The sequence below is a fragment of the Zonotrichia leucophrys genome, chromosome 19 (assembly GCF_028769735.1).
Source record: "Zonotrichia leucophrys gambelii isolate GWCS_2022_RI chromosome 19, RI_Zleu_2.0, whole genome shotgun sequence".
Classification (NCBI taxonomy): domain Eukaryota; kingdom Metazoa; phylum Chordata; class Aves; order Passeriformes; family Passerellidae; genus Zonotrichia; species Zonotrichia leucophrys.
In genome coordinates, this window is record NC_088188.1 from 9201837 (window position 1) to 9216033 (window position 14197).

At 37.6% G+C, this 14197-nt stretch overlaps 1 protein-coding gene across 1 annotated transcript in view; it reads left to right on the forward strand.

Moving 5' to 3' along the window:
* BRIP1 (BRCA1 interacting helicase 1) overlaps positions 1 to 14197 on the forward strand; it is a 114207-nt gene that overhangs the window by 61316 nt on the left and 38694 nt on the right. Inside the window, exons 21-24 of the mRNA XM_064729389.1 lie at positions 1545 to 1618; positions 2611 to 2689; positions 4182 to 4397; positions 4995 to 5152. Coding sequence (XP_064585459.1) covers positions 1545 to 1618; positions 2611 to 2689; positions 4182 to 4397; positions 4995 to 5152 — 527 coding nt within the window. The remainder of the gene's footprint in view (positions 1 to 1544; positions 1619 to 2610; positions 2690 to 4181; positions 4398 to 4994; positions 5153 to 14197) is intronic.

Genomic DNA, 14197 nt, shown 5'->3' on the forward strand with positions numbered 1-14197 from the left:
CATCCTACATTGATATGAAGATGCAGGATTTTTGCCATCTAAAGATTGGTTCATAAGTGTTGATATTTTGCTTGAGAGTAGAAATGAAATTATTAACTGGTCCTTTTCCATAGAAGTTCATCTAAATAACATTTTGAGTCCATCCCTGCAGAACTGTGAACATGCTCAGATCAATAGGATTTAAATTGTGTCCTTTCTTTGTAAAATAAATTCATCTTTATGAAATTGGACAGTTTGCAAGAATGGGAAGAGCACTAGAATTTCTACAACTGGCAGTATTTGCCATAAGGCTTTTGGTTCCATTTTTGCAATATTGATGACCAGGTTTCCTTGGATTTCAGTCCTGGATTTCACAGGTTTGGTTTAGTTAATAGGGCAGAAATTCCAGTATTGAAAACCTCTGACACATCTAAAGAGAAATATTCTTCATTTCTATTGAAACAATGCTGAAGTTCCTGTTGGTATCACTGAAAACCTCTGACACATCTAAAGAGAAATATTCTTAATTTCTATTGAAACAATGCTGAAGTTCATGTTGGTATCACTGAAAACCTCTGACACATCTAAAGAGAAATATTCTTAATTTCTATTGAAATAATGCTGAAGTTCATGTTGGTATCAGTATTGGAAACCTCTGACTCATCTAAAGAGAAATATTCTTAATTTCTATTGAAATAATGCTGAAGTTCCTGTTGGTATCAGTATTGGATTGGAAACCTCTGACCCATCCAAAGAGAAATATTCTTAATTTCTATTGAAATAATGAAGTTCCTGTTGGTTCCTGGCCTCTGGAGCTGTCCCTGGGTTTGCTCCTCCCTTTTCCTAAAGCAAATCTCGTGCCCCAAACCCTCTGTGCATTTTGTGTGTCTGAACAGATAACAGAAATCACTTAAGCTTGGTGACTTGGCTGCTCATCCAGGGGCCCACAGCCTCTTATTTGTCTTTCAGGAGATTTGTCTGTCTTTAAATCCATAACATTCAGAAAAAAAGAAGAAAATCCATCTCCTTTTCCTTATCTGGAGCAGATTGTTCCTTTCTTGAGCTTGTGGTGCCTCTTCCTTTGATCAGAAATCCTTTAAGGCAGGGCCTGCTCTGTGGCAAATCACACCCATTGCACTTTAGACCAAATTAACCATTAGTTCTCAAATATGTATTGGAACATCAGCACTTGTTACTGTGATTTCTGGAAAAAATTTGTCCTCTAAAAATTCAAATCAACAGGTGGATAAATCCCCTTTGGGTTTGGAAGGTAAGGGGTGGGGTGTTTTTTGTGGTGTAAATTCATCCTGAATTTGTCTTTCCATTTAATAATTGTGCTGTTTGATATGCTAGAGATAAAATATTTATGGTCATTCTCAGAATTAAATGCTGCCCAGCCTGCAGATAGAAGGGAATTCAATATACTGAATTTCCTAGAATTATTTATTTGGATTTATCACATCTATCAAGGCTAAAATATTGAAAATGCTTTTCCTACTTTGATATAACAGCTCAGTGTGATCTCTGTTGCCTAAAACACTAACAAAATGTTGAATTTATTGAAGGATTGAAAATTCAGAGGAGATGCAGCAGAAGGAAGGCTGCCCTTAGGCAAAGTGGCTCCTCCAGAGAGAGAAAGGTACCATGGATGAAATTCCTGTGCTGAGGGCCAGGGTGCAAAGGGAATGGAGAATCATTTATTATTATATCATTTTTCAATGAAATAATACAATGAAATTGTTTCTTCCTGATCTGCAGAGCTCTGGTTGACACACTCAACCTTTGTTTCTCTGGGAAACACAAAGGCACCAGCCATGCCAGGCTCCTTTAAAATTCCCAACAATCTGATAGCCTGCAGTGTTATAGGCTGTAAAACCCCTCAGATTTTATATAACAATGTTTCTATTAAAATAAGGCTAAACATTTTTAGCATGGTATATATTGAATTATTAACTGTAAATGATAACCTTTCATCATTCATTAACTATAAATGATAACCTTTAATCATTACTATAAATGATAACCTTTGATATTCAATACGATTCTTGAGCATTGTAGATTAATTTATTTATAATATAATTTATTTATATTTAAATGCTGTAAAACCCTCAGTTTATATACATGTTTCTTAAATAAGGCAAACATTTTAGCATGGTATATATTGAATTACTATATAACTATAAATGATAACTTTCACATTACTATAAATATAATCTTTGAGTATATTCAGTACTGTATTTCTCTAACATTGGTAATGATAACACTTTCATATATCATTAAACCATTATTAACTATAAATGATAACCTTTCATCATTACTATAAATGGTAATCTTTGAGTATTTCAGTACTGTATTTCTCTGAAGCAGTTTGGGTAGATAATTATATTGTGTTTTATAACATTTTATAAAATAATAATTTTTACATGTATTATAATTATTAACTATAAATGATAACCTTTAATCATTACTATAAATGATAACCTTTGAGTATTTCAGTACTGTATTTCTCTGAAGCAGTTTGGGTAGATTTAATTTATTTATAATATAATTTATTTATATTGAAATGCTTCACTGTGCATAATTACTGTATGCAAAGCAGTATTTACAGCAATTTGTGCATTGCCTTGCTAGAAGGAAGCACACAAGCAGCCTTGCAGGAAAGGACTGGCCTGTGTTGTGTGTGGAGCTGAGATCCTGCCCAAAGCTCAGGGTAAGAGCCGTGGTTTCAGTGGCAGGGATGGGATTTCTCATCCATCCTTTGCTTTCCCACTTTGGGATGCTGCAGGGATATTTTAGAGTAATTGGTTCATTTCTCATTCTCTGGATAAATGAGATCTGCAGAAAGCCTTGGAGGGCAGAGAAGGGAGTCGGGACAAGAACAATTTTTATTTATTATTTTATTATTTTTATTTATTATTTTATTATTTTATTTATTTTTATTTATTATTTTATTATTTTAATTTATTTTTATTTATTATTTAAAATAAATAATTTTTTCTGGCAGTTTTCTTGATTCAGGTGCTGCCACACTGACCTGTCTCGAGCTGCAATCTGATATTTGAGAGTTAACTGAAGGCAGCTCCTGCTGCCATTGTGGGAGGCTGAAGGAATTATTTGGAGCATAGTGGAACCTTTCATTGGGTTGTTCCTTCCCAGGATTAGGTGTTAATTTGCTCCCAGTTTATGTGAGAGGTTTGGTAATACCCTGGCACAGTAACTCAGTGAATCCAGTGCATGGAACTATCAAAAGTCTGCCTGAAATAATGAATATTCTTCAGTGTGTAACCTACCTTAATTTGGTTTTATTCTGTTGTACAAAGTGGGGGTGAGCTGCTTGTGGGAATTCTTTGTGTTTCTGTGAGACACTTTAATTTGGGAATGGCTTAAGGCTGATAAAATAACAGCAATTCTATTTTTTTTAAAAATAAACTTCATCTTCAGGCCACTGGGCCATTGTGATAATGACCTAATTACAAGATATTCTCATCAGTTCCATGCCAATTAGAGATGCTTCATGCTTAAACAGTCTGGAGCTGATGAAACCAAGAAAGGACAAAAATCTCTTCAGCAAACCAAACCTGTGCCTGAGGGACAATGGGAGATTTTCCATTTTCTGCACCTATTAAACCCAGACCAGATAGGAAACTCCACAGTGGGCAGGCCCAGGTCACTCCTTGCCTCCCTATTTTCCCAAAAGAACCTTTAAAATGTGAGTGATCTCATCAGGAACTTTCACTCCCTCCCTGAATTTATCAGAATCATCAAATGTCTGGTGCAAACCTGAGCTGGAGCTGGGCTGCAGAGTGTCTGAATGTCAGGGTGGCTTTGTCAGCAAGGAGTTTTATGTTGTTTAAACTGAATCTCAGATGCCAGTTGATTGAGGAAAGTTAAAAAATCTGAAAATTAAAAAATAAATGGCTTTATTCAAAGTGGATTCAAGCTCGCTGCTCGATTTGGGAGTAATAACAAGGGGAAAATTATCTGTTGAAAAGTAAATTTTGGACACATTAAAAATTTTAAAGAAGGCCTTCTTCCAAGGGCCATTTACAGCAATAGAACCCTTTTCAGTGCCTGCAGTGGGTATTGGATCAGGGCCTAAATTCCCATCTTGTAAATGTGGAAAGTTTGCAGCATGGTTGAACAGTACTGTATTGAAAACCATGTGTGTATATAAGTCTTACACCCCACTTTTTAAATTATAGGAATTTTGAGAAAAGCTTGCTACAGTAATAGTGAGCTGCAAATAATCTGGAAACTCTTCAGAAATGCCAATATAAGAAGCAAAGAATCCATTAATAATTGTAAGTGTAAGCTCGAGGCCATTTCAGAAGATGACAATGTGATGTTGGTCATCTCAGATGCTGCAAGTCTTGGTCACCTTAAAGAGACTTTGAAGGTTTATCAGATGCCAGTGAAAGGTAAGTTCTCACTGATCAATTCCAGCTAATATTTGTCAAGCCCTTTTGCTTTAAATTCAATTAAATACCCACAATTTGCCACCCCTCCCTTGGAGCTTTTGGGTGAGATTTTCCTTCCTCTAATAACACATTTAACAGACACTGAAAGGAGCTCCAGTGTCCCCTGCACTCCCAGATTTGTTGGGCTCTTCCATAAATCCTGATGAAGAATAAAAGAAAAGGATGATGAGCACAGAATCCTTTCCACTTCTTGCCAGTTAATCCAGGAATTGGCCACAATTCCCAGTTTAACCTTGGTTAAACAGCACTGCTGATTTGACAGGAAATCCCTCCAGCTGTCAGCCCAGGCCTTGTGCCCCCCTTTGCTTCTTCAGGTGACAGAGAGCAAAAATAAATAAATTGATTTCACATGTGGGCAATTCTGCTGCCCATGCAGGGTGTGAGGCTGGCACAGTAAATGAGAGGTGATTTTGCCACAAGGTCTGAGCTTTTACCAATCTTTCTGACACTTTGAAATGTGTGAAATGCAACTGATATAATGAATTTCAAAAATCTCTCTTGATTCCTTTATAAACCACTTTTCTTTCTTTTTGAAAGACCTGAATGGCAGTTTATCTTTAAATGCTCTTTGGAATGAGAAGGAATCTTCTCTGACAAGTTACTTGCAGTGCAGGAGCTGTGTCCTTCAGTCCATTTCTCCAAGCCCTCTGATAGGAGCTGAGGTTACTCATTTCAGTAACAAAGTGCAGTCATGGGTAAGTCAGATCACTTTATTTTGTGTAATAAAATTAGAATGGAATGATTTGTACAGGAAATACTAAAATACTATTTTTGTAAAAGGTAGAATGAATATTTACTTAGATAAATCATGTAAAATGATCTGATTTCTACCACAGAGATTTGAAATGATAATTATAACTGAGTTCAGGTCACTGAATATATTTGTCTGTACCTAATTTGCTGCAATGTCTGTGGAATTACATCTGAAAAGGGATGGGAAAATAGCAGCCATCCATGTCTTTCATGAAAGGAAAACCAGAACAAAACATATTTACACAAGTGCTGTAGACTTGAGTTCTCAGACATGTAATTTTATGTTAGTTTTGGCACTAAAAAAGAAGAAGTTAATCAGCCCCTGAAGGATGAACATGGACACGGTTTAATGGAGTCAACAGGAAGAAATTTATTCTAGGTATTGTATTTCACTGTGAGCAAACTGAATTCTCAATAGGACCCTTTGAAATTTAGATGAGAAAATTCTGGATTTTTCTCATGAAAGTGGAGGGTGGGCTCCATCCTGAGGGGTCTGTGCAGGTAAGCCCAGGGCACTTCTGCATTTTCCTTCATTTATTCCATGGATACAAAGACAGTTGAGCTCAATGAGAGATTTTTGAGCCTGAATCTTTGCCAAAAGCTGAATATGATCCTCATGTTTTGCCTGTGTGTGTCAGGATCAGCTGCCCAGGCTGTTGGAACTGCAGAGTATGGCAGTGTGGTGATGGACAAGGTTTGTAAGGCATTATTTGCCATGAATTTTGGGATTTCAAACAGCACCACGAAAATTTCGTGGCATTTCCAGCATTCATTTTGTATCAAACATAATGAAATGTTACACTGAGGGAATTGGTGCTGGCAGAATATGAAAATAAAGGGATCCTCTGAGGTAGAATGAGTTGATTTTTTGTTTTGGCTTCTGAACTGTCTTTTTGTGGCTCCTCCATCAGGTGTAAACATGGGATCAGCTGGGTTTAACTTAAAAATGTAAAACAAACCAGTGTTTTCTTCTCAGCCCACCTGTAGATTGAACTTCTGGGGGTTTTAGCTAAAAATACTCTGTTATAAATAATATATAATAATAATATAAATACTCCAGCAGATTTTCTGAATGAGTCTCTTCCCTTCCCATTCTTCCCCATTATTCTTTCTGTATTCATGAAAAAGAAACCTCAGAACCTTTGGGCCTGGAGGAGCTCTGGCACTGGGAGAGCTCAGGCTTTGGGAGAGACACATCTGATAATGCATGGCTTTGAGTCAGGAAAAACGTATCCCATCATCTTCCTCATCAAACAGATCCCATCATCTTCCTCATCAAACAGATCCCATCATCTTCCTCATCAAACATATCCCATCATCTTCCTCATCAAACATATCCCATCATCTTCCTCATCAAACATATCCCATCATCTTCCTCATCAAACATATCCCAGCATCTTCCTCATCAAACATATCCCAGCATCTTCCTCATCAAACATATCCCATCATCTTCCTCATCAAACATATCCCATCATCTTCCTCACCAAACAGATCCCATCATCTTCCTCATCAAACATATCCCATCATCTTCCTCATCAAACAGATCCCATCATCTTCCTCATCAAACAGATCCCATCATCTTCCTCATCAAACATATCCCATCATCTTCCTCATCAAACAGATCCCATCATCTTCCTCATAAAACAAACCCATCATCTTCCTCATCAAACATATCCACATCTTCCTCATCAAACATATCCCATCATCTTCCTCACCAAACATATCCCATCATCTTCCTCATCAAACAATCCCACATCTTCTCACCAAACATATCCATCATCTTCCTCATCAAACAGATCCCATCATCTTCCTCATCAAACATATCCCATCATCTTCCTCACCAAACATATCCATCATCTTCCTCATCAAACATATCCATCATCTTCCATATAAAACAAACCAGCATTCTCCAACGTATCCCATCATCTTCCTCAGAGCTGGGGAACCATCTCTGCTTTGGGTCTCACCATCCCTAGGGTAACCTGAATGTGGGATTGAGGGGGTGAGGAAGGAAACCACTTTTATTTTATTTTATTTTATTTTATTTTATTTTATTTTATTTTATTTTATTTTATTTTATTTTATTTCTTTTGTGTGTGCAAATAACGCTATTTATTTACAAAGGTAGGATGGGCTGGGGATGATTGATGCTAGAGGTAAATACAGCTTTAATTTTATCACCTCCTATCTTTAAATCCACTGACTGTTGTTCTTGTAATTGGGAATATATTGATGTGGATGAAGGCACAGAGAATGAGTGCAAGGAGCTGAAAATGATGATTTATGATGTGCTACCATTTCCCAGAGCAGAGCCAGATGCATTCAAGTGAAGAAGCTGTGATTCAGTCAATCTTAGCTCCCAGTTCTGTGCTCCTGAATCCCAGCTCCTGCTGGTGCTGAGCAATGTATTTGTGGAGATAAAATCAACATTGGAGTTGCTGCTGCTGCCCAGCCTGTGCTAAATCCTGTTCATTGCCACGAGCTGTCCTGTGGCATCTCCCACTGCTGACTGGAAATCGAGTACAGTTGGTTCTGCAAGGAAGGAATTGTTCATTTAATAGAAATCACATTGCTCCAGCAAAGCAAGCTTAAAATAGAACCCCTGCATTTAAGAGCTGTTATTTACTCTAGATTGGGTCACTCTTTAAAGAGTATTTTCATAACTTAAAATTAAGGTGGGATTAACAAATTGCATCTTGTACATTTTTAAAACCTTTTTTATCAATTATTTCTATTGAAAATTATTTTTTTAAAATTTACTGCTGCATTTCTACAAATTCAATCACATCCTGTGTTCCCCACTGACCTAGAAACCTCCATTAACACCAAAACAGTGGCATATAAATTATTATTATTTTTTTGAACTGCTTAAAACACCCTAAGTAATTATATACACCCTAAGTAATTGCATTTTTTAGTCCCCTAAATAATTGTATATTCCTTTTTGAGAATAGAATTGTGTTGTGAAATGGAATAGAAGGCAGTGCTTTGGAATTAGAATATTTTGGTAGCACAAATGTAGGGGTGCTTTAAGATGTAGCTCAGCTAATGTACTAAATCATCCTTCATATGTTAAAAGGTGACTGAAATCCACAATTAAGGAGTAATTGTATTTTTTTAGGACCCTAAATAATTGTATACTCCTTTTTGGGAATAGAATTGTGTTGTGAAATGGGTAAATGTAGGAGTGCTTTAAGATGTAGCTTAGCTCATGTACTAAATCATCCTTCCTATGTTAAAAGGTGACCGAAACCCACAATTAAAATTTTAAACTTATTAAGGAGCAATTGTATTTTTCAGTCCCCTAAATAATTGTACATTCCTTTTTGGGAATAGAATTGTGTTGTGAAATGGAAAATTAAGTCTAGGTCAGTACGTTTGGAATTAAGAAAAATTTATTGGTAGTTACACAGCTTTAAAGAATGTAGCACAGCTAGACTCAGCTAATGCACTAAATCATCCTTGATATGTTAAAAGGCGACTGAAACCCACAATTAAAATTTTAAACGTATTAAGGAATAATTGTATTTTCCTTTTTGGGTATAGAATTATATTATAAAATGGAATAGAAGGCAGTTCTTTGGAATTAGAATCTTTTGGTAGCACGAATGTAGGGGTGCTTTAAGATGTAGCTCAGCTAATGTACTAAATCATCCTTCATGTGTTAAAAGGCAACTGAAACCCACAATTAAGGAGTAATTGTATTTTTTAGTCCCCTAAATAATTATCTATTCCTTTTTGAGAATAGAATTGTGTTGTGAAATGGAATAGAAGGCATTATTTGGAATTAGAATATTAGAATATAGAATTAGAATATTTGGTAGCACAAGCTTTAAGATGTAGCTTAGCTAATGTACTAAATCATCCTTCATATGCTAAAAGGCGACCGAACCCCACAATTAACATTTTAAACTTATTAAGGAGTTGTTGCTATCACTGATTAGACAGTCAGCTGTTGAGACAGTAGCTTTTATATAACAGGATATTGTTTTGTTCAGCACGTTACCACATTTGGCAAACTTTTATCTTAATGCGCCTATGGGGAATTGCAGTGTGACCTCAATCTCAGTAAAGCCTCGGTAAAGAGGGGCTGGAGCAGAGCTGGCGGGAGGTGCCAGGGCCCTGGCCCAGACTGTATATTTGTTATCACATGTTAATCAGATTCATCATTCTGTTTAATAAAGATTTCAGCTGCCACGCGAATGCATAATCGGCTATGTCTGAGTGCCCGTCTTTTGTCTCGAGCAGATTGCTCCAACTGTATTAAGCATCATTAGACAAAAATGACGACCTTATTAATTTGTCCTTTCTGTGTTTTCCAGCAGATTGGGCCTCATTATTATGCAAACACAGTACACAGAGCGGCACCAGAAGTAGCTCATTAATGTTTCTTTCCCCTTAGTACGTAACAGATTATTATTGTGAAGTGTGCATGAAATAATTGCTAATTATGTGCCTTAAATTGTACAGTGATTGTCTGTCTCGGGGTTTTTCACCAGGTTTAGAGCATTGGGGAAGGCCAGCAGAAGCTACAGGTTAACAGTGCTGGAGCCACTAAAGGGGAAGGGAATCACAAAACATGCATTTTATCACACGTTTTCCTGCCTGGAAGGAGTAATTAGGACAGCTCTGGATTGCTTTGTAGTTACCTCTCACTCCTCTGCTTATTGTAAAAGAAATGACTCCCAGCTGGCAAATAATTTAATAGATCTGTCTGCCCATGAGTGGATGCAGGGGAGTTTGAACCGTGGGCTTTTGGTAAAAATCCAGTAGATTGTGCAGTGGTGCAGATCCCTCATTTCCACACCACGAAAATCTGCATTTCCAAACCCTGCTCCTTCCACCATCCATTTTCCCAGACTCCCCAGTCAGTGTAACTCTCCTTAAAATTTGTAAGCATTTCAGAAATGACATGTCAGGCTTTGGCATGGCTCTGCAGTTTGACAACTTTGTGCTAAGTGTGTAATTGGTTTAAGCTGGGAGTGCCTGCCCCTGATCCATGGCACAGCCCCTGTAATCTGCTGCCACCGGAGCTGATAAGACTTGGCCACGGCCAAAGTTTTTGCAGCGCTCGAAATAAAATCCTGATCCATTAAGGGTTTGCATGGATTTAGCTTTATAAGCTGGTTTAGAAATTGTGAGTGGTCAGATCTTGGATCCAGGCTTTGTTGTCGCAAAGATGCCACGAAAAGCATGACATCAGCTGGGGTTTCCTGATGCTGGGCTTGTTGACAATCTGAATTAAATGTGGCTATTTCACAGTTCTTTATTCTGTATGAGCACTGAAACAGGTATCCTGGAGGGTTAGAAAAGAACATGGATCTGACATTAATTCCATTAAATAATTGTAGTGACTGCATTTGTTGATGTTGCATAGTTGCCTATGCTGATACCACCAGTTAAATGTGATGGTGGCTTCATACAATTTAATTTAAAATAAATGGAGCCTATGAGCTGTAAATATTATTTAAGCATTTCACACAGATCATTACTGAGTATTTCTGAAGCACAGACCTGTATTACACTTCCAAAAAATCAAAATTAAATTGTTGTGTGGAAACCAGATTCACTTTACTGCACTATTCATTGTTGGGCACATGGATATTGACTTCATAAATCACTTGACAGATAAAAATTGAAAATAGTTGCAGAAATAAGTATTTACTTGCATTATTTGAAATGAATAGATTGCTACTAATGTAGAGGTTCTGCAACCATGATCATCATTTTCTTTCTGAATTTCCAGTGATGCTGTTGCACACTGATGTTTGTCTGTATTGTGAAATCAGGCTGCAAAGGACTCATGTCCACGTTTCCTTTGGACAATTTTCCTTTTCCTTCACAATTTGCATCTTCCTGTTCTTTTTCTGCTCTGTGTTTTGCTACTTTAACTGATCTGTTTGTTACCAATTTTAATTAATTTAAATAGAACACTTTTTTTTATTGTGTGTTCTATTTCACACGTGGGCTATGACCCACACATCAACTCCTGAGCACTTGCTGTTGAGAATTTCCAAGAAATAATGTTCTGATGGCCAGGGAATATTGGAACTCACCTGATTCTGTGTCAATGGATTAAATATTTTCCATGAGTCTGGCTTTCCCCTTCTGGTGGTGTGCATCCAGAGATGACCTTGGAAAAGGTTTTTCATGTTGCTGCTTTCTGCTGGTGCCAGAATCATTTGTCTCCCAGGAATTATCTGTCTGAATTGCTTTCCTTGAGCTTGACTCTGAATATGTTTCTTTTCACTCAGCCAAAATGTGTTTGTTCCTCCTGTCTCAGTCAGTAGATCCTCGCTGGGATCAGTGCTGTTTTCACCTCTCTGGGAATATTGTTTGCTGAAGGTTTATTAAAGAAGAGAAAATGGATTTATAACTCTGGGAAGAAGCTGAAGAGTGTTTTAGTAAACGTCTCTGTGTGTGTTTGCAAAATCTGCCATGTGTTTATCTTGCACTGCTCACTGGGAAGGCTCAGAGCTCTGAGGTGTCAGGGACTGAATATTTTATTCTTTCATTCCTTGAGGGCTATATTTAACTGAAATTAAATCCTATTGAGTGAGAAATAAATGTCAGCCTCTCAATCCTGTCCTGCAGTTATCAGTGCTCCTCCCTGCTCCTGCCTCCCAGAAAAAGCCTGAAATCTAAATTAGCAGAATTGTTTGAATTCCACTCTATTGAAATTTGCTTTAAAATATGAATAATTTATTTAAATATTCTTAAGGAGAGATTTAAAAACACAGGGACAAACCTGGTATTGGGCTGGTGCAGTGTGTGTGAATAACAAAGTCTGAGACACAGCACTGTGATTTATTGTCTGCCTGCTGCTGATAATCAAGTGATCTTTCAGCAGGCAAGGCCAGTGCTCACTGAAGCTCTGAGTGGCACAATGCAATCATTTCACTTGTGCAAAAAGAAAGTTTGGCTTCAATAAACTCGGGCAGCTTTGCAGGTGGAGCTGGTTTGGAGGGAGGGGAGCTGGGGAGGCTCTGCCCTTTCCCTTCAGGGCAGCTCCTGCAGGAACTGCCCTGCAAAATGCACCTCTGGCATGGTTTGGATTAGGAATATTGCCATTTCTGTGGGATTCTTTTTATACTGGCTGATATCAGGCCTCTGACTCATGGTACAATCCCACAAATGGTTTTTATCACTAAAATGAGATCTGGGCTGCGAAGACGCAGCAAAGAGTGCACTGATAGCTGATGCTTCAAAGCCATGGAAAGTGGCCAGTAGCAGCTGCTGAAATTCCAGCTTCAGCATTCCAATTGTTGTATATTCCAGTGAGCAGCCATTGTTGCTGCAGTGTTTGGTGGTGATTATGGCAGGCCCGGGGTGCAGCTGCCACTGACCCCTCCAGCGGCCCAACAAAACCTCCCTTTGTTACCGCTCTGGGAAATGGCCTGGCCATTGTGGGGCTGAGCTCAAACCAGCACTGCAGGGAAATGAAAAGCTCCACAATTCACTGACAGGAGTCGAAATGTCTGTATTAATGATTGTATTCAGGGCTTTTTTTAAAATTGTACTTTGGGATCTTGTTACGTAATTAAAATCGAGGTGAAGTTAAAGTATCTAAACTCATCATAAATTTAATAGACTGAACTCTCCCTTCCTATAAATTTCTGTGCTATTATAAAATGTAAATCTCCAATCAAGGTAAGACCATTTGTAATTTAACTTTTAGTCTCAAAGTGAGTGTGCTTTCAAGTAGTTGGACAGCAGCTTTACTAAGTGATAGCCATTTTTCACACTTTGGGAGCCAAGTGGCTGTAGCAGAATAAAAGAATTAGATTTGTTGCAGATGTTTCCTAACTCTGATACCTCTGGGTTCTGTGAGCCTTTCCTCTTTGCAAGGAAATTAGAATAAAATTGATTTATATAACGTGAATGTGGTATTCTAGATTTACATAATTAAACTCCACACAGCCTGTGGTATGCAGGGCTACTCCCTGTAGTAGTTCAGTCTGGCTTGCTCACTGTAGGAATTCTGCTTTGAGAGCTTTTCTACTTCTTAAATTGCAACCATACAGCAATAATATAAGGTAGGGGGGGGTGAAAAGACAATTACCACCATTCTTCCATATGTAATTTGTATATGGTATTGGTTATTTTTATTGTTGGAGTTCATAGTTTCTTCCTCTTGATGGAATACAAACATTTGGCCAAATTCTTTCCCAGAAGTAAGTGAAGCCAAACATAAATTTGGTTCTTTCTCCTCTCTGAATGGCTTGAAATAATAATAATAAAAAAGAATTGGCCAAGATTTGAAATTTCCCTGGTGTTTATAGAGAGATGTGTGGCTGTACAAAGATTGAGCCTTGTCTTTCTTCAGGGGAGGAACAAGGCTATCAGATACAGCAATACCTCAGCACATTTGAATTCCCATAAATCCTACGTGACTCCAAGCAGATTGGAGCTCTCTGTCCTACAGTTTGGAGGTAAAAAAAAACCTCTGTAAGTTCAGCCTGTGCTCATTAGGTGCTGTGAAATGGTCAGGGTAAATTTAAATAATCTGCATTATTTCTGAACAGGGGACTGGGTCACTCTTCTGCCATCTTCATGCTTCTGTGGGTTATTTTTAAAGCATAATAATTTTTAAAATTGGATGTTTTCCTTCTAATTGATCTAGAATCTTCCATGTATATGCAAGACCTCTCATATTTTTTCTTTGTTAACACAATATAGAGAATGGTGGCTGTAGCTTAAGATAAAAGTAAAGAACTGTTCTTGGGCAGTTTTGACATCAAACTTTTCTATTTTATAAACCTCAGCTGCAGTTCACACTTGTGGAAACTCTAAGTGTCCCTCTTATTTTTAACAGCAGCCCAGGGTATGGTTGAAAGAGGCATATTTCCATTTTGGCTTTTGTTTGAGCAGCTTCCAAAACATCATTCTATTTTTTTATTTTTTTTATTTTAGAAAATTTGCCAAGTCTAGCTCAGATTAAGTTTCTCTGTTAGATTTGTTCTTTTAAGCATCTGGATCAGAAATCC